General features: G+C 45.9%; 1 protein-coding gene across 3 annotated transcripts in view; it reads left to right on the plus strand.

Annotated features, from left to right (window-relative positions):
* Positions 1 to 19,151, plus strand: part of TSNAX (translin associated factor X) — a 394,977-nt gene that overhangs the window by 172,274 nt on the left and 203,552 nt on the right. For all 3 annotated transcript variants that reach the window (XR_010381833.1, XM_064487870.1, XM_064487871.1), the window contains one exon: positions 3,448 to 3,683. Coding sequence is in view for 2 of the 3 variants with exons in the window: in XM_064487870.1 (XP_064343940.1) it covers positions 3,448 to 3,683 (236 nt within the window). In the remaining variant the exon portion in view is untranslated. The remainder of the gene's footprint in view (positions 1 to 3,447; positions 3,684 to 19,151) is intronic.

Consider the following 19,151-nt stretch of genomic DNA (forward strand, 5'->3'; position numbering starts at 1 on the left):
TCCTGTTGTCTGGGTTTGCCCCTCCAAGTCCATACAATAGCAAGGTGGCAAAGGGAAGCAAAAGTCATCGCAAGTTGAAAATATTCTACAATAAACTAATGCTTTCATATTCAGTGAGTATTACTGCAAAGCTCGGTGAGCTGCACGTGTGAAATCTGGTTTTAGGTTCTGAAGGATCTTTGCCAGCTGAAGGTCTACCCAATTCCTGGTGATGTCAGAACACCACTGTGGCTTAGGGAACTTAGGGAGCATTCTTGGCAGAACTCTGGGGGAAGGTGGCTATTCATTGATTCAGTGGGTGTTTATTGAGTGTCTGCTGTGTGCCAGGTACCATTTGTGCTGCTAAGAATTCCTGTGGTGTTTCTGTGCTGGTGAGGGTAGGGGGGAGATAGAGAAGAAATGGCAAACATAAAGAAGATGTGGTATATGTATATATACAATGGAATACTACTCAGCCATAAAAAGGAATAAAATAATGCCATTTGCAGCAACATGGATGGACCTGGAGATTGTTATTCTAAGTGAAGTAAGCCAGAAAGAGAAAGAAAAATGCCATATGATATCACTCATATGAGGAATTAAAAAAAAAAAGCCACAAATGCACTTATCTACAAACCAGAAACAGAATCACAGACATAGACAACAAACTTATGGTTAGCAGGGGGTAAACAGGGTGGGAAAGGATAAATTGGGAATTTGAAAATTGCACCTCTTGGGGAGTGATGGAAATGCTAGCTATCTTGATTGTGGTGGTAGTTCCATTGGTGTATACATCTATCAAAATCAATCAAGTTGTACATCTGAAATATATGCAGTTTACTGTACAGTAGCCATACCACAATAAAGGTGTTTAAAAAGAAGGAGAAATGGCAAACACAATAAAGACCTAAATTATATCCCTAGTTTGCTGTTGGGTGGTTGGAGCTCCCAGGCATGGACGAGGGTGTTGGGGTAGCGGGGTCTGCTCACTGAGAAGTGAGACTGAAGCAAACACTTGATGGGAGAGGGGAGTGGGCCTTGCAGAAATCTCCAGTAAGAGCATCCCTGGCAGAGGAAACAGGCATGTGAAGGCCTGTGGTGGCAGCATGTCCCAGGCATTCAAAGGCAGCCAGGAGGCCAGGGTCGGGATGGAGGGCAGAGGGGAAGGTCAGAGATAAAAGGGGCCTTGCAGGCTGTGAGCTGGCCTTGAGATGAGTTAAGGCTGTGGGACCCAAGGCCATGATCAGAGCATGTTTGTAGTTTGCAGTAAATAATTGCTGTACGCATGCGTCAATTATATAAGATTTAGAACAAAGAAAATAGAAGTATGCATGTGCTAGAGATATTCTGTAAGCCTAATGAACAAAGAAATTTGCATTGCGCATGTGCTGGCCGAGAACAGATAAAAAGCAGGACAGGTGCATCACAGGCACGCACCTCCCTGTGGCAATAGAATAAAGTGTTGTTACCCCCATGATGTCTGGCGGTATGGCAACTCCTCGTGCATTTTTTCATTTGGGCCGCTCACCTTCTAGAACCCCACATCAGCCCCCCTTGACTGACACAGGCCTTTGTCTCTGATTGGAATGGGGGGCCCTGGGAGGGTTTTAAGCAGTGAAGTGACATAATCTGACCACATTTTATAGAGTCACTTTGACTTCTCTGTAAGAGTAGGGTGTAGAGTCACTGTGGAAAACAATACGGTGGTTCTTTAAAAAATGAGGAGTAGAATTACCATGTGATTGAGCATTTCCACTCCTGGGTAGATCCCCCCTCCCCCCAGGAACTGAAATATTACTCAGCCATTGAAAGAAGATTCGGACACGTGCTACAACATGGCTGTGGGCATTCCACTAAGTGAAGTAAACCAGCCACAAAAAATCAACTACAGTGTGATTCCGTTGATAGGAGGTCCCTAGAGGAGTTGGATTCACAGAGACAGAAAGTAGACTGGTGGTTGCCAGGGCTGGGGGTTGGGGTGGAAATGCGGGGTTAGTGTTTCATGGGGACGGAGTTTCAGTTTTGCAGGACGAAGAGGCTTCTGGAGATGGATGGGGGTGATGGTAGAACAACACTGTGAATGTGCTGAATGCAGCTCAATTGCACCTAAAAATGGTTAAGATGGTACCTTTCCTGTTACATGCATTTTACCACAGTTAAAAAAAAATTAAAAGAGAAAAGAATAGAGGATGGGAATTCAAAGGTTGGACGTAGGGAGATTGGCAGAGAGACTGTCAATAATACTATCATCTTGGACCGATGGCGTACATGCTGTTTTCTTAGAGTGTCTTAGTGGTGGCTTTTCAGTACCTCCTCCTTCTCCTCCCTCCCCTGCTGGAATCAGGGTCAGTGGGCAGAGCTGTGGGTGACCTGTACCTTGGGGGTTGGAGGACATGGGCCAGAGATGGGGAGACAGCCAGGACCAGCACCGTGTGCTTATCAGCTAGAGACCAGTGCACAGAACATGGGAGTGTGTTAATTAAGAGTCTCATTTTAAATGCAGAATCCTCTGGGCAGCGAGATGCTTATCTGCCCCAGTGCTGTGTGCCCTGTGGGCCCTCAGTTACCTGCTGCTTGTTTTATTCATCGACCTCAAGATTGGATGGTGCTCTGTGGATTCTTTGGATTTCCGTTTGTCATGTTAGTGGAAATTCAACTTATTTAATATTTCTATGAAATTTGGATGGCATAACGCTATCTGCGGCATCTCGGATCCTGTAGACTGAAGAAGCTATGATTTTTAATCTTTCTCTCCATGCTAAATTTGCATGTTTGGGAACAGGCCAGCCAAGGATTGTTTGCTTTTCTTTTCTGGTCTGTGGCTGGTGTTACCCGCTTAGCTGGTAGCCCCTGAAATGAAGTAAGTTGTTTATATATTTGCTGGGTTCTTCCAAGGCAAATTCTTGGTTCACTGCACACCCCCCTCCTCTCGCCAGGAACTTGGGAATGTGTTAATTAAATGAGTCTCATCTGGTCAGCATCCACAGCATGCCCACGGTGACCCTGGTGGTCCCGGCAGCCGAGACACCCTCCATCACATGCTGTGACATGTCCTCCAGCAACGGTACCTGATCGTCATGGAGTTCAGGGACCACACCACGCTGTCTCAGATCACATGCTCGGCAGGGGGGTGGGCTGGCACGACTGTGCCTGTGATCTTTGTCACGTGTAATAAAGCAATTGGAAAAAGAGCTGACTGGGTGCTATGTTCTGTCCCTTTAAAAAAATTATTATTTTTATGAGTATTTAATGCTGGGGAGGGTATGTTTTTCCTTATGCCAACTCATGAGAAATACAAAGCTGGCCTGATTTTTGCAGGTCAGCAAACCTCCTGCCTTCCGCCTGCCTCCGAAGGGGGCTTCCCGGCTCTCGTGCACGTGGCTGGCCCCCGTGTGTAGGACCCAGCAGCAGCGCAGTCCGCCGTGAGCAGGATTAACTGATCACATCTGCTCTCTCCCTCCTCTGCAGAAGGAGATCGAAGCCCTCCAGGCCAGGATGTCTGTGCTGGAAGCAAAAGAGCAGCAGCTGAGGCAGGAGATAGACGAGCAGGAGCAGCTCCTCCCGTGGCAGGGCTGCGACCTGAGCCCCCTGCTGGGCGGGCTGACCCCGCGCGAGCTGCAGGAGGTCCACGACACCTTGCGGGACACCCTGGCCTCAGCCAGCCGGGTTCCCCTGCGTGCAGAGCCGCCCGAAGCCATAAGAAGGTACTGATGCCTTCCTCACTGATACTGATACTTGTGTATGTTTATGGGATTGATTTGGTCTGCTAGCCCTCAGATATAAATACTTTCCAAGCAGTGCTTGCAATATTTTTGCAACAAAAGCACTGTTGGTATTTTGAGTGGCAAAATTCTTGACAGCGTGAGGCAGTCCTGCTCATTGCGAGATCATTTCCACCCTGGCTGCCCAGCCCACTAAATGCCATTACTCCTCTCCATTCTAATGTGCACCGAACTCATTTCCAAACACCCCATGGGTGCCTTCTCCCACTCTGAGATCTCCTGGAGCTCAGTTGGTTGGAGATTCTGATGCCAACCTTCGCTGAGGACGATCATCTACAGAGTGGGGAGGGGGTGAGCCATTAAGAAGCAGACCTTCTTAATCCATGATTAATAATTAATTATAATAATAATTAATTATGAAAAATAATAATAATATTACAATATTTATATAATAATATATAAATATTATTATAATTATAATATGCATAATTATAATAATGATATAATACATAGAATAAATGTATTATGAAATACAATGATTATTAATGCTTAATAATTAATCAATGATTGATTAATAATTAATGGTTAATAATGGTGAATAATTACTGTTCATGATAGCTAACATTTACTGAGCCTTCCTGTGTGCCAGGCACTGTGCTAAATTTTACCCTATGGGTTCCTTCTATTAGTATATCCATTTTACAGATAAGGAAAAGAAAGTTTAAGAAGGTTAAACAGGAACGAAGGAAATAGCTCAGTGGGAGAGCGTGTGCTTAGCCCGCACGAGGTCCGGGGTTCTAATCCCCAGGACCTCCATTAAAAAAAAAAAATAAAAAAATTTTTTAAGTGATTAAAAAAAGGTTGAAAACTTTGCCCAAAGTCCCAAAGAATAAGAGGCAAAACTGATGCTTAAATTCCCATTCATTCTTTAAGCCTAGTTTCTTGTCCACTTACTGCGGAGGGAGGGTCTTCCCCGTGCTCTCTGCTGCGCTTCTGATCTCACCCTGCAGGAGGTCATGATCCTATTCTGGCTAAAGTCAGAACCCACACTGACGTAGACAGACAAGTGAGTAGCTCCTGGGTGAATGTGCAGATGGTGGTAAGGACCACAGGTGCTGTGGGTCCAGAGCAATGAGAGGGGTCAATATTCTGCTGGTCATTATGCCAAAGAAAAAACCTGGGAAAACTTCAGCCCCTGCAGCAGCTGAGAACCTGACTCTGCCACCTGATTCCCTGGGGTTGCATCCTTGCTCAACCGCTTGTTGGCTGGGAACTACTTAGTATCTGGGGGAAGGGACGGGCCATTACGTGGATGAACTGAGTTAATACGTACAAAACTCCTGCAGTGGTGCCTGGGTGGCAGCCAGTGCTTTATTCTGCTCACTGCAGTTTTATCTCGGAGATTTCGGTCTCCTACAGGCTGTCAGCGTGACTTTCAGATGTGTCTTAGGATGTTTGGTGCGTTACTGTCCCCTCTGACACAAGTGTCACACCTGGTCCAGCCTATCCAAGCAAGCCACACTGTCCTCCTGTTCCCCTTCCGGCCCTAATCTTTCCCTGCAGAACTCCCACCCCGTGGCTCGTGCCCTTGGAGAAGGGGGAGGGATGTGGGTTGCTGTCGAATTTCAGCTGAAGGAAACTGATCATCGAGTTTGCCTGTGCTTTCCCCTTTACCTTGGTCTGCGTCCTTGACCTCTACGGGTCTGTCTTACTCCCGCTTCCCTTGTCCTCCTGGGGAAGCCACTCTGCACACACACACATGATACTACACATCACATGTATGTGCACACATGCAATATATACATTATGTTAGACATCACTTGTGTACATGGAATATGCATAATATCTAAGATGAAATATACATGTCCATTTATTTTTATGTTTATAAATGCATATATTTATACATGAGGCTTGAAAGTGAGCCTTTTGCAGTCCCACCATCCAGATGTGTCCTCTTATTCCTCCTTTTGCTTTTATCACCGCAGAGGTCAGTTTTACTCCTCTCGTCTCTCCCACAAGCTCTCGGTGGGAAAAAGCTAGGGCTGGCTTAACTTAGAACCCGCTGCAGTATTTAACCAAGCCTCTATGTGTTGAGCTGAATCCATGGGCTCCCTCCCGGCAGGTGTGCCCTGTCCCTCTACAGAGGGGCGCAGGTGGCCGAGGGCTGCTTTCACAGGTGCCGACCCACCGTGCGCAGAGCCGCCTGGCGTGGCGGGCAGGCTGTTCTTGGAATCCTCCTTGACGGTTGAGGAAATAAAAATCCAGACAGTTTCCTAGTAAGAGACTTACTCGTGTACGCCTTTAGTTGCCCTCCGGTCTGAGCCAATAGAAGATAGTTTCCACCTACAGATTTCTTACTCTTAAATACAAGGAACTCCGTAGTGTGGTGGGCTGACGGAGCTGGACCCCTGAACTCAGATCTTCTCATTTTTGGTCTGTTATTCTCCCCACGGGCTCCAACTTGCCTTTGAATCAGGATGAGACGCAGACAAAATAAACGTGTGACTTTAGCCCCGTCATCCGATGCTCTAATCAACCAAACAGGCTCTGGAAAGACCTTTCAAAGTTTGTGGCAATCCGATCTGATGATGCTGTTAGAAAATTGGGATATGATGAGGATGGTTCTTGAATGTGGTGGGATGCTGTCTGGGGACCCAGCATCTCCAAACCTACCCACTCCCACTGAGGTCACAGAGTTCAGGTCAAGAGCAGGCTCTGGCTTTTTGTGAGATATGCCTGTGGGAACACCTGGGCATCTCCGTGACCCTGAACCCAGAGGGCTCTTAGGAATATGGAGTTGCCTGCAGAGGGTGGGAGGGAAGTTCCTGGAGCGGTTAAAGATAAAAAGCAACACGGGAAATGAAGTGGCTGGTTGATAGCGTGGCCTCCCCCTGGTGCTGAGGTCATGTAGGTGCACACAGTGTGGGACCCTCATTGTGAGCGGAGCACCTCCAGCGCTCAGTGGCATCTTGTGTGGCTGGAGGAGGACCACCCTGAGGCATCCTCGTCATCTGGGCGACCCTGCAAGAGCTGACCTTGGCGTCTCCTTTATGTACGCAGTGCAGGTGCAGGGAGGCACCTCTCTGCCTCCGGGGAGTTCGGGGTGTGTAGGTGCAGGTTTGGACTGGTCAGTTTCCTTTCTCCCCCGGGGAGGTGAGGCATCGTGTGGTTCCTGGCCGTAAACATCGATTAGAAAAACCATCGTTGTTCCGTGGGATTTCCGCAAGAGGGAAGACACGCTTTTTCTGAGCAGACAGGCTATGGTACAGACTCCTGAAAATGGAGCATTTGAAAGAAACCAATGTAGAGTTTTATCAGGTCAGCAGATCAGAGATTGCTTGGCCTGGTGTTTCTAACTAATTGATCACGGTGCCACTAACGTAGTTTTTGCTATGAGGGACTGGTTACCTTTCGGAATGCTGACTTGGAGGCTGTGTCCCAGAGGTGCCCCAGCCAGAAGAACACATCTCACCTGCATCAATAGTTGTTTTTTTGTAAGAGTACGGTTGACCCCTGAACAATGTGGGGATTAATCTACATATAATTCATAGTCGGCCCTCTGGGTCTGTGGTCCCTCTTCATCCATGGATTCAATCAACCACCAACTGCGTACTCCTGCAGTGTTTACTTTGGAAAAATATCTGCGTGTTAAGTGGATCCTCAAAGTTCAAGCCCGTATCGTTCAAGGGTCAGTTGTAGCTTCTTCCCAGGCCAGATGGAGACATCCAGACAAACTAGGAAAGAGGAAAATCTTGGTCTTATGAAGAGAGGTTACAGAAACCAGTCTTGTGACAGAAGTCTGGAGAAACAGACCACTGAACATCCGATCATCATCATCCGCAAAGATTTCTTGTAGAGACCGGCTAAGAACGCAGGGTGCTCTCTGGGAAGGAGCCGCTTCTGAAGTAGTCAGCTCGGTACTGTGCACGTTCGCAGGGAGGGCTGTGGTTCTCTCCCTGGTTAAAAACCCTGTTGGGCTTGAGAAGGAACTTCCTGAGTGCTTGGCGTTAGGGCGCGAATCGCTGATGGAGACTGAGTCATCATTTCTGGCTGTGGCTTGTGGGGAATGTTTTGGCCGAGAGCACGCGCTGGGGACGAGAGACTTGGTGGCTTTTTGTTTGGCTGTGACAATAGGAGTCAAAGCAGCAAGTTGAATTTTCTGATGTCTGGGTCTTGGAGCAAATGTCTTAGCAGGATGGGGTGAGGAGGCACCTTCTCAGACATTATAGCTTTCTTCTGAGAGAGCCAGAGAGACTGGTTTTCTCCTGATGAATGAGGGGAGAACATTTTTTTTGTGTGTGTGAGGGGATGGGTAATTAGGTTTATTTATTTATTCTTTAATGGAGGTCCTGGGGAATTGAACCCAGGACCTCACGCATGCTAAGCATACAGTCTACCAATTGAGCTAGACCCTCGCCTCTCCAAGAGAAGAACTTTAAAAAAATTTTTTTTTATTGAAATGTAATTGATTTACAATGTTAGTTTCCGGAGTACAGCGAAGTGATTCAGCTAAACAGATATATACATGTATATTTTCTTTCGAATTCTTTTCCATTATATGTTATTACAAGAAATTGACTATAATTCCCTGTGCTGTACAGCAGGACCTTGTTGTTTATCTACTTTATGTCTAGTGATGTGTGTCTGTTAATCCCCAACCCCTAATTTATCCCTCCCCGCCCTTTCCCCTTTGGTAACCATAGTCTGTTTTCTATGTCTGTGAGTCTGTTTTTGGTTTGTAAATAGAATTTGCATCATTTTTTTATTCCATATATAAGTGATATCATGCGATGTTTGTCTTTCTCTGACTTACTTCACTCAATATGGTGACCTCTAGGTAAGGAGGAGAGCATGTTTAAACACCTGAACTCCACAATCTGGAGGCTGGCAGGGCAGGGATGTGTGAAGGACAGAAGCCACTCGAAAGTTTCAGTTTCCCTCATCCCTGGGATTCTAGGCCCTTGGCTTTAAAGCAAACGTCTTGTTTCCTCCTGCAAGGCCTCCTCTGATGGGAGAGGTCCAGACGGCTTTTCTCTACTCAGTCTGATCGTCCCCCATGTTGGCGGGTCCTTCTCAATTCCCTCCCATGCTGACTGGACTCCCCTCTTCTGTAATGGGGTTGGGGTGTGGGGTGGGGGAGGGAAAGGATGGGGACACAGGGAGGAAGGAGGTGACAGTTTCTGGGCTTTTCCTGGACCACGTCCCTGCACACTGGGTGTGAGTGTCCGTCTGTTTATTTCGGTAAACTGCTGTGCTCTGCAGCTCCTCTGTCTCCTGGGCTGTCAGCTGCGCTCCCGTTTTGTTGGTCTGTGGCCTTGAACCTCAGGGCAGGGCGGACTGTGACCCTGAACTGTAGAGCGAGGAAGGAATGAACAATCAGGGTAGTAACAACAGATGAGCTCGGGCTGCGGACGGTCCTCTCCAACATTCTTTAGAGATGCCTGACTGGTTTGTATTAGTCTGTGGCTGAGTTCTTCATTCCTCAGCTCCTGGAACTTCTCATGCTTCGCAAGAAATGTGTCCTGGCAGCTCATGGATGAATTGCCTTTCGTACATTTGGAAGAAACACGTCACATCTTTTTATAAACCATTGGCACAAACTGACACAAAATCAACCTCCGGTTATAGCGAGGATGGCTGGACCTCGGTGGGTGCATCTGAGCTCTGGGGTGCGGGCAGGGGGCAGGGGCGAGTGGGCAGTGAGCCGGGCCTGCTCCCGCCTCCCCGTTGCTTAATGGCTCAGAGCCCCCGGGTGAGGCCGACCGAGGAGTGCAGGTGCCCTGGCGTCCCCAGCACACATGCTCCCAGCCCACGACGAGTGATCCCGGCTGATGTCAGCCTGCCTTTCACATGAGATTTGAAGTTCACAACTGACTGGGAAAAAAAAAAAAATCAGCAGTCCCACTTTCCCCTCAGATACGGATCTTTTTAGAGTGAGGAGAGACAGTCAAATTGCAAAGCCTGCATCGGAAAACAGACTCCCGGAGCCGCGGGAGTGGGCAGGAGTCTCGAAGGGTGTGCGCTGGGGGCCAGCTGTGCGGCGCCCGTGGAGGCACCCGGGCGACAGCGCCGGATCAGGAGAGCCCTCCGAAGAAGTGCCCGAGCTCTCCGAGCTTCCTCTCCACTTCCTGTGGCTGTGTCCTTCAGCCTCTGCTTCTGGTCTTTGCTCTCCTTCCTTCTCTGCCTCTGTCTTTCACCTGGTTGGTTTGTCAAGCACGTGGCTTGACGGGACTCAGAGCGTCGGGAATCACCTGAGGGAGCAGCACTGCTCTGTGTTGCTAAAACTGCAGGAGGAGGAGGTTCTGACTTTTCCTCCTTTGCTTTAAAGCAGAGACTTTGCTTTCCCCAGGAATTCAGGAGGCAGGCAGAGCCTTGCCCAGAGAGTCAGTGCAGTGAGTTCGGAGCATAGGAGCAGCGTGAGACTGACGCTTCCTGCAGGAAGTCGTCCTTGCTTAGATGCATCCTCAGTATTCGAGACAACTCTCCTATGTATCATGTGTGTCTTTCTTATTTAGATTTGTAGTAATAATACATTACTTTAAATATCACTGTTGTTTACAGAATGCTTATTTTTGCTCACCATAATCCTATAAGGTATATGAGACAAAACATTGGCTTTTGCAATATATTTTGCTAATAAGGCTACTGAGGGTTCAGATTCACATAGCAGCCCTGTCCTGACATCTTTTTTCAGCTTTTGAAATAGGGGGAGAGAGATGGTTAATGCTGACAGCCTGGGAGAGAGCAGGGCTTGGAGCCAAGTGCTCAAGCAAGCGATGGAAGGAGTCCAGCCGGGCAGAACTTGGGTCATGGGTCCAAGCAAAAGAGAATGATGCCATTTCAGGCCAGCGAGTTGTCTCTGCGCCCCACAGATCGCCTGGTGTCACCTGGGAGAGATTGGAGCAAATGGATGTCGAAACACAGGCAGCCCGTGGAGACCACCAGGCGACTGGCTCAGGCCCGAGGGGTCGGCTTGCGGTTCCAAAGACAGGAGAGCAGGCGAGGAGGTGCCTGGGGCCAGAGGAACCGGAAGTTTTCTTTATGAAATGAAGGTTTGAACTAGATGATGCTGAAGGTCCCTTCCAGATCGAGAACACTTTGCACTTTCAGATTTTGTGAAATAGGTTAAAATAAACTGCTTTTAGAAAACCAGTAATTCTGTTTCTCCTAGCCCCCAGATAAGTTCCCCTGTAACGTTCCCTGGAACCATCCCGGCCACAGTGCTCAACTTCTCCCTTCTCTAAATGAGTCACTGCTGACAAGGAGCAGGCATTAGACAGGGAGGGAGCAGAAACCTGCCCTGCGGCCGCTGTCCAGAGTGGGGAACTCACTCACCGCCGTTTCCTTTGAAAAGTCATCATTACGGGCAACGAGAAACATTTCCCAAACCACAACCTGGGAAAGAAGAAAAGGGTTGGAAAAGAGGCAAGAGACTTGAAACTACCATCTGTCTGGGCGGGTCCAGACGCCACTCACTCCACGAAAACAGGACCGTGAATTCTGGTTTTTGTTGTATGTATTTGAGAAATTCAAGGGAGGAACTTTATCTTACTTACAGATTAAAAAAATACTGTATTTTGTTCTCCAGTAAATCTACTATGATTAAAAATAACTCATACAATTAAAAAGGCTGGAAAAGTGGCTCTGTATTTTTAACTTTTATTTTAATGTTTTACAAAATCTCTGTGCTTTGTTTATTTCAAGAAATTTACTACATGGGTTATTATTATTATTTATTGTTGTTATTTAGGTAGTTCTTTTGGGAAGCTTGTAGTATGCAGACACACCCACTCCTCTTTTATAACTTAGGTATATGATAAATTATTTTCACTAGAGCCTCCTGGATTCTCATTTTTCTTATGGTTACCTTTGCTGTGCAAAAGCTTATGAGTTTGATTAGGTCCCATTCATTAATTTCTGCTCTTATTTCCATTGCCTGGGTAGACTGCCCTAGGAGACCGTTGCTAAGATTTATGTCAGAGAATGTTTTGCCTATGTTTTCTTTTAGGAGATTTATCGTGCCTCATCTTATATTTAAGTCTTTAATCCATTTAGAGTGTATTTTTGTGTATGGTGTACGGAGTGTTCTAGCTTCACTGATTTACATGCTGCTGTCCAGTTTTCCCAACACCACTTGCTGAAGAGACTGTCTCTACTCCATTGTACGTTCTTGCCTCCTTTGTCAAAGATTAGTTGACCATAGGTCTGTGGATTTATTTCTGGTAGAGCCTCCTGGATTCTCAAAGAAATACATAATCACCTTAAAATGGTTGTAGCTGGCTCTTGGCATATGAGAATTAACACAGCCTAGTTTAAGAGTTTTTTTCTTGTGGTCAATTTCTATTTTTATTTTTCATTTTTTATCCACTTGAGAAATGTTCCACGCCTAATTTCTTTGTAATCTGGGCATCTTCTGCAAGCCTCTCTTCTCTTTCATCAAATTTTCTTCCTCCTGACGTATCCTGAGAAGGCTGTCCAGTCTGCGGCGTGTATGCTCTTAGTCCCTGCTCTGACTTTTCAGGTGTTAAAGAAGTACTTCAGGGGAAACTGCCCTTCAGACCTTGGGCTGAAGGTTTAACCGTCTTCCAGCAGAGTCATCCAGTTCTGCTCAGAGGGCCCTTTTCCAGGGGCTGCAGCACATATCCTGGGCTGGGGATGCCAGCCCATCTCTTGCTGGGATGTTAGTCAGTTAGAAGCACGTCCTTTCCAAGTTGCAGAAGGGCTGATGGGTCTGCCCTGTGCTGACTCCCAAGCTGCTGGGATGACCAGAAGCAGACCCTCCAGGTTTCCTTTAGATGCTGGCAGGGCTCCCTGTGCCCCACACGAGGGGGCCGTTTTTGTTACAGTGTCTTTTCGGCTGCCACTATCATTACGACCTTGCGTGTCCTTTTTGGCAGATTTCCTCAGCTTCCTTTTTGAGCTGTGTTGTTATCGGTGTTTGACTCCCCCTTCAGTTACTTGTCCAGTCCACTGGGTTTTTTCCCCCTGCTGTGTATTCGTTTTGTTCATCAGCCATCTATTTTTGCAGTCTTTATCCAATAAAAGGTGTACATCTTTAGCTTACTCACTGAAACATTTTAGGAAATGAAATTTGCAGTATTCCGCAGTTTCGGGAATCCGACTGATATGTTGCTTCATCAGCAGATTTTGAAAGAGCTGGAAAGACACGTAAGGTTTAAACTGTTTTCGCAGCTTTATGTGCATATGCTAGTTCTTGGCCAGACAGCAGGGAGTCCAAGATGACTCAGAAAAGCATCATAAACCCAAAGCAGAAGGTAAAACCTTTTGGATAAACTTTATAGTTTAGGTAAGCATACATGTTGGGAAATTTAGGAGAAACAACTTGTATTTAAGAAAATTAGGATTAAATGGAAATGCAAGCATTTCTTTTCTTTTTTTCTTTTTTTGGTGGGGGCAGAGAGGTAATTAGGTTTATTTATTCTTAGAGGAGGGACTGGGGATTGAGCCCAGGACCTTGTGCATGCTAAGCATGTGCTCTACCACTTGAGCTATACTCTCCCCACTGCAAGTATTTCTTTTAAAAACCCTGGGAGCAATGGGACATTACTTATTAAGCCGTCAGAACTAGGGGGACAGTGATTGAAATGGAAATTCAACGTTGCCTTTCCATCATTTAACAGAATAAACCCAGGGGCAGGATCGTGCTCCCCCTGGATCAAATTGTACTGTTTTAAGGATTGAACTCACAGGAATTTTGTGGAGAAAAGCTCTAAAGGCCCAAGAATTGAAATCTTTTTGACTCTTTAAATAGATTCAAATCGTTGACAATCGTTGAAAGTCCGGAGCCATCTTGGAAGCCAGTCCTCAAGACATAAAGGGGCTGGTGATTTATTTTCTCATTGTATGTCAGAAGGTATCTTTAAACAACTTGGGAGGAAGGGGTAGAAAGAAGAGTAGTTATGATCTAAACTTAAGACTGTTCATATTTCTTCTTTATTCCTCCCATTTCTTCTTTATTCAATAACCAGCATCTCTTACAATCTATAAGTCAAAATGTTTTTGGCATATGAGTTATGGTTTCAGTTTGGAATAGGATTGTTTGAGAGGCAGTGAGACAGAGCTGGTTGAATTGACGCTTGGAATATTTGGATGAGCCAAATACCAAATTAATAATCAGTTGGCTATAAAGCTGTGATTTTTTTTTAATACAAAGATGCTTTAGTAATTTATTTATTCAAAAAGCACTTAAGGCTGTGATTCTTGATGGAACTGGACTTAGATGCAAGCTGTAACTCTGCCATGTCGGGCAGAATTTCCCGGTGGAAATTAGCAAGAGATGGCATGGGACCAAGGCGTGTGTGCATGTGTGTGTGCGCAGGTGTGCACTATCTTATTCATAGTAGCTAATTTGGGGAATTCTGCAAATCCAGTAAATTCAGTATTAGGGCTGTTTTCTCTGCTCAGTATCTTTATATCAGCACCTCGATCCCAGGAGGTCTTTTCTAAGAAATTGAAAATCCTTGAATTCTCTCTCTCTGATATCCTCTGAGGAGCTCTTCTATGAGCTACGTAGATGTATTTAATTACAAAGAGTTTATGGTCTAATGACACATAACATCTCAGTCTCAGTTTGCTGAGTTATTTGGAGAATTTGGACTTTACCACCAAGACTCAAGCTTAACAGAGTGTAGCATCCCAGTTAAAGTTTACACACAGGATCCCTGAAATTCAGAGAAACGTTCAATGAGGGGATGAGTCACGAATATGATTCATATTCAAAGAAAGAATCAAAGGGCTCTTAAGTCCAAGTTGTTCTCTGGCCGATTTTGCTTTGGTTCTTTCGTTTGATCTTTTTCACTTGGGCCAGAGAGGAAAGCATCAAATGTATTTACTCCACCCTTGTTAAAAATTCACATGCTCAATTTTTATCGGATTATGCAAAAATGCTGCTTACTTTAATATAGGTACGGCTGTTTTGTTAAAAAAAACTTTCTATGCTTCATTCTGCCCGAGGACCCCATGGTAGGAGCTGAGCTGTGTGACGGGCATGAGTGGGTCTGTCATGTGCGCAGTCACCACACTCCTGTCCCGCCGCTGAGCTGGACGGAGCTTGTGTGCTGCGCCCAAGGGGATGAGAAATCTCTCTCCCCTGCACCAGGCACCCTTTCCCAAGAGTCCGTGTCTCAGATGGCCAGCTCGACAGCTTTCACAGCCACGTGGAATGACTCGCCTCTGACGCATGTATGTGTCCCATTGCGCCTTTCCAAGATCATCTCAAGCCTGGAGGAATTCTTGTCATTTTTGTTGTCTGTGCCCCATGTTATGTCTCACTGGTGACATGTGACATTATCAGCTGTGAGGAGAGAAGGGTTGAAGGAAGGAAAAAGGCCAAGTAGATAAAATCCTGCATTTCCTAAAGCCATTTTTGCTGTCATTTTCTTAACCACTTGCCCTTGACAGAAGGTTAGAAGACTGAGCAGTAATTGGCAAGGCTGTTAATGTCAAGGATTGTTGTGTGTGTGTGTGTGTGTGTGTGTGTGTGTGTGTGTGTGTGTGTGTGTATTTAATTCAAGACCCAAGTAGCACCTATGCTGTCCCTTTGCCCTTTATGGTATTTCTAGCTTGCTTCAGGAACACTCATTCTTCATCTTACTGTTACTAAACAAGACACGGGGGATGGCGCTGGGAATGGGGACAGGGACAGGGAGAAGACTGGAGATGAAAATGACACTCATCCTGTAGCTTTCTGCAAAACGGGTCTTTGGCACAAGGCCACATATACACAGGCGGGAAGACGGATGGGTGACTGCCAGCAGACAGCAGGCTTTCTGCACAAGTCTGTTCTGAGGGCTGAAACACTCGTGTCTGGCTCAGTAAAAATGACAGGAAAGAAATGGCCTGTATTTCCGCCTCTGTCACTAAGGTTACCTGGCACTTTACATAACATCTTTGTTCTTTAGATTCTCCAGATCTTTACAGATAAAATCATACGAGCAGAAGAATCTTGGATGGCAGGGCTGGGAGATTTTTAGAAATAACCTGGTCCAACTTCCTCACTTTGCAGATGAAGAAACAGCCCCAGAAGAAAGTGACTTATTCAAAGTTCTGCAGAAAGTTAGTGGGTGGTGGTGGCATTCTCTGCATGCCATTAATATTCTTGTGCATCAGAAGTCAGACAAGAGTAGCAACAGAGTTTGTCCTCCAAAGGCTAGTCTTTGGGGCAGGTGTACAGTTGGCATCTTAGGTGTGAGTCTAATGCTGTGGCTGAGGCTGGTGCTGAGGGTGGTTGTGGCTGGGTCCCTGCTGGTGGGAGGAAACAAGAAACAGTGGAAGAGCACATGGACGGGAGGTGGTTTCTCTAGGACATGAACACAGAGGAGTCCTCCAGGCCCCCTGCCATCATGGCCCAGAAAATGAGGACCCTGGAACTCTTGACCTGTCTTTCCATCCTGGGATCTGTCCTGCACCATGATGGGACCCCTGCCCTGCATGTTCAAGAAGTACCCACACTGTCCAAGTAGCCACTGCTTGACCACTGCAGTGTGGTCCACCCTTGGGAGGAAGGCCTTGAGAAGAGGGCCTGGCAGGACGCGGGTGGGCTCTTTGGGAAGGCACTTCTGGTCTTGGTGGCCTGGACCAGATCTGGGTGGGCATGTACCCTTGGCTCCTTAAAGACTTCACGCCAAGAATAAGGAGGGTCAGGGAAGGGCCCTCTAACTCCTGGATCCTTGAGATGCCTTGAAGTAATACTATGGGAGGGGACCGATTCAAGGTTCTTATAAGGCTTTTGAGTTATGCCTCCCTCAGTGCCAGCATCTGGAGAAACAGGGAGTAAACAATTGTTAGTTGCTATTAAACTGGGGCAGGGGCTTCTTTTCTTTTTTTAAATTATTTTTTAAATTGAAGCATAGTGTATTTACAATAGTATATTAGTTTGAGGTGTAGAGCATAGTGATTCAATAGTTTTATAGACTATACTCCATTTAAATTTATTATAAAATAATGCCACCCCTGTGCTGTATGATATATCTTTATAGCTTATTTATTTTTTACATAATAGTTTGTACCTTTTAATCCCCTACCCTTATCTTGTCCCTTTCCCCACTAACCAGTTTTTTTTTTTTACTGTGTCTGTGAGTCTGTGTCTGTTTTTGTTATATTTATTCATTTTTTTTCAGATTCTATGTAAAAGTGATAACATACAGTATTTGTCTTAATGCAGCTGTAGGTTTTTGAGGAAGATTAGCAAGATGCCATAAGCACAGTCACTCTGAATTTTACAAAGTGACCTTGGCAGTTTATTAGCAGTGAGGACTGTTTTGACATTGGCTCGAGGCTCCAGGCTGAGACCTCCATTGTCTTTTGTACAGCCCTGGACCGCACTTCCAGCCTTGTAGCTGTCCACATGTCTCCCTTCCCATCCCAGTGAGCATTAATTTGTCAGGGCTGCCGTAACCAAGTACTATAGGTGGGTGGCTTAAACAGAGAAAGTTACTGTGGTTAGATGTCCAAGATCAAGGTGACGGTGGAGGAGGCGTTGGTTACTTCTGGGGGCTTTGAGAGAAGGATCTGTTCCAGGTCTCTAATGGTCTTCACGCAGTCTTCCCTCTGTGTGTGTTTCTGAGTCCACATTTCTCCACCATTTATTGGAGTCAGGCCCACGCTAGCAGCCTCATCTTAACTAATGGCATTTGCAGTGACCCTATTTCTAAGGAAGGTTACATTCTGACAGTTGGGATGGGGGAAGTAGGACTTTATCATATGAATTTTAGGGGAACACAGTTCAACCCAAATACAGTTTAGGAGAAGAAACCATCCAAAAAATGTAGGTCAAAGAGAGTGGGACTTCCAAGAGATGGGATTTAGAAAGAGGAGAGGAGATCTTACACTGAGTAGGTTCCAAGTCTTTGACTGCTCCTTTCTCTCTCATATAAAGCTCCACCCAGAGCAATGTGGTGACAAGCAGAGATGGCCTTTAATCCCCACTCGTGCTGAGGCAGAGGGTATGGGAAGTGGGACAAAGAGGGAGCTGCCTGCCATCCTGGGGTTTGAGAGCGTCTCTAATAGTGGTGGGGATCTTCCTACCATGCCCCACCTGGACTAGAAAGAAGAGGAGAGGATGCCCATCATTCATCAAGCACCTACTATGTGCCAGGCTCCTGTATTAACCCAGCGGCCCCATAATCATTTTTAAAGGTATCAAAGACATCAAGGACATTCTTATATACAATTGTCTTAGAGCCATCCTCTTAGTTCTTAGCTCCTATGCTATAAGAAAAGAATATTTATCAGCTATTGTTGGAGTGTCTCTCAGTCATTCCCTTTTGTGGGTTGAAAATGAAACCATCTCTTAGTCTGAAGCAAACAGAAGGGCTATTGTGTCTCCTGTTGTCTGGCTGCTGCCACAGAGAGTAGTGATTTTTTTTTTCTTGGATCCTGGAGCATCAGGGTGTAGGATCTTACTAACACATACAATTAATTGTACTACTAAAAATGGAAAATCCTGCATGCATTAGTTTGCTAAGGGCTGCCATGACAAAGCCCCACAGACTGGGTAGCTTAAATCATAGGACTCTATTGTCTCACTGTTCTGGAGACGAGGAGTTCAAGATCAGGGTGTTGGCAGGGCTGGTTTCTCCTGAGCCCTTCTTGGCTTGGAGATGATGGTCTTCTCTCTGGTCTTTGCATGGTCTTCCCTCTGAGTCCTAATTTCATTTCCTTTCCTTCCTTCCTTCCTTTCTTCCTTTCTTCTCTCTCTCTCTCTTTCTCTCTCTCTTTCTTTCTTTCTTTTTCTTTCTTCTTTTTCTTTCTTTCTTTCTTTCTTTTTCTTTCTTTCTTTCTTTCTTTCTTTTTTCTTCCTTTCTTCTCTTCCTTTCTTCTCTTTCTTTCTGCTCTTTCTTTCTTTCTTTCTTTCTTTCTTTCTCTTTCTTTCTTTCTTTTTCTTTCTTTCTCCCTTCCTTCCTTCCCTCCTTCCTTCCTCTCTTCCTTCCTTCCTTCTTTTCTTTCTTTCCTTCCTTTTCTCTCTCTCTCTCCTTTCATTTTTCCTTTTCTTTTCTTATGAGGACACCAGTCGTACTGGGTTAGGCCCCATCCTAACGGTCTCATTTTAACTTAATTATCTCTTTAAAGTCTCAGTCTCCAAACACAGCACATTCTGGGGTACTGGAGGTTAAGGCTTCCAAACAGGAAATTTAGAGTCACACAGCTGAGCTCGTAACTCCACAGTAAGCTAATGTTCTATGTTTACTTTGAGAGGAGGGTAGTTTTTCTCCTTAGTTCCCTGATACCCCAAGGCCCCCTAGGGGTGATTATTTGGAGACAAACATCAGTGGAGGAGGATTTATCTCCTGTATAACTGAACGGAGCACATGTATTTACCCCACCTGAGAAGCAGGCCCTCCTGTCTGAGGCTGGGGGAGGTGGTTCTTCCTCCCGGCTGTCAGCCGTCGATGCTCTGGGCCACTGATAGAAGTCGAGTGTGATCTAAAG

This window comes from Camelus dromedarius, chromosome 8, assembly GCF_036321535.1.
Source record: "Camelus dromedarius isolate mCamDro1 chromosome 8, mCamDro1.pat, whole genome shotgun sequence".
NCBI classification, from domain to species: Eukaryota; Metazoa; Chordata; class Mammalia; order Artiodactyla; family Camelidae; genus Camelus; species Camelus dromedarius.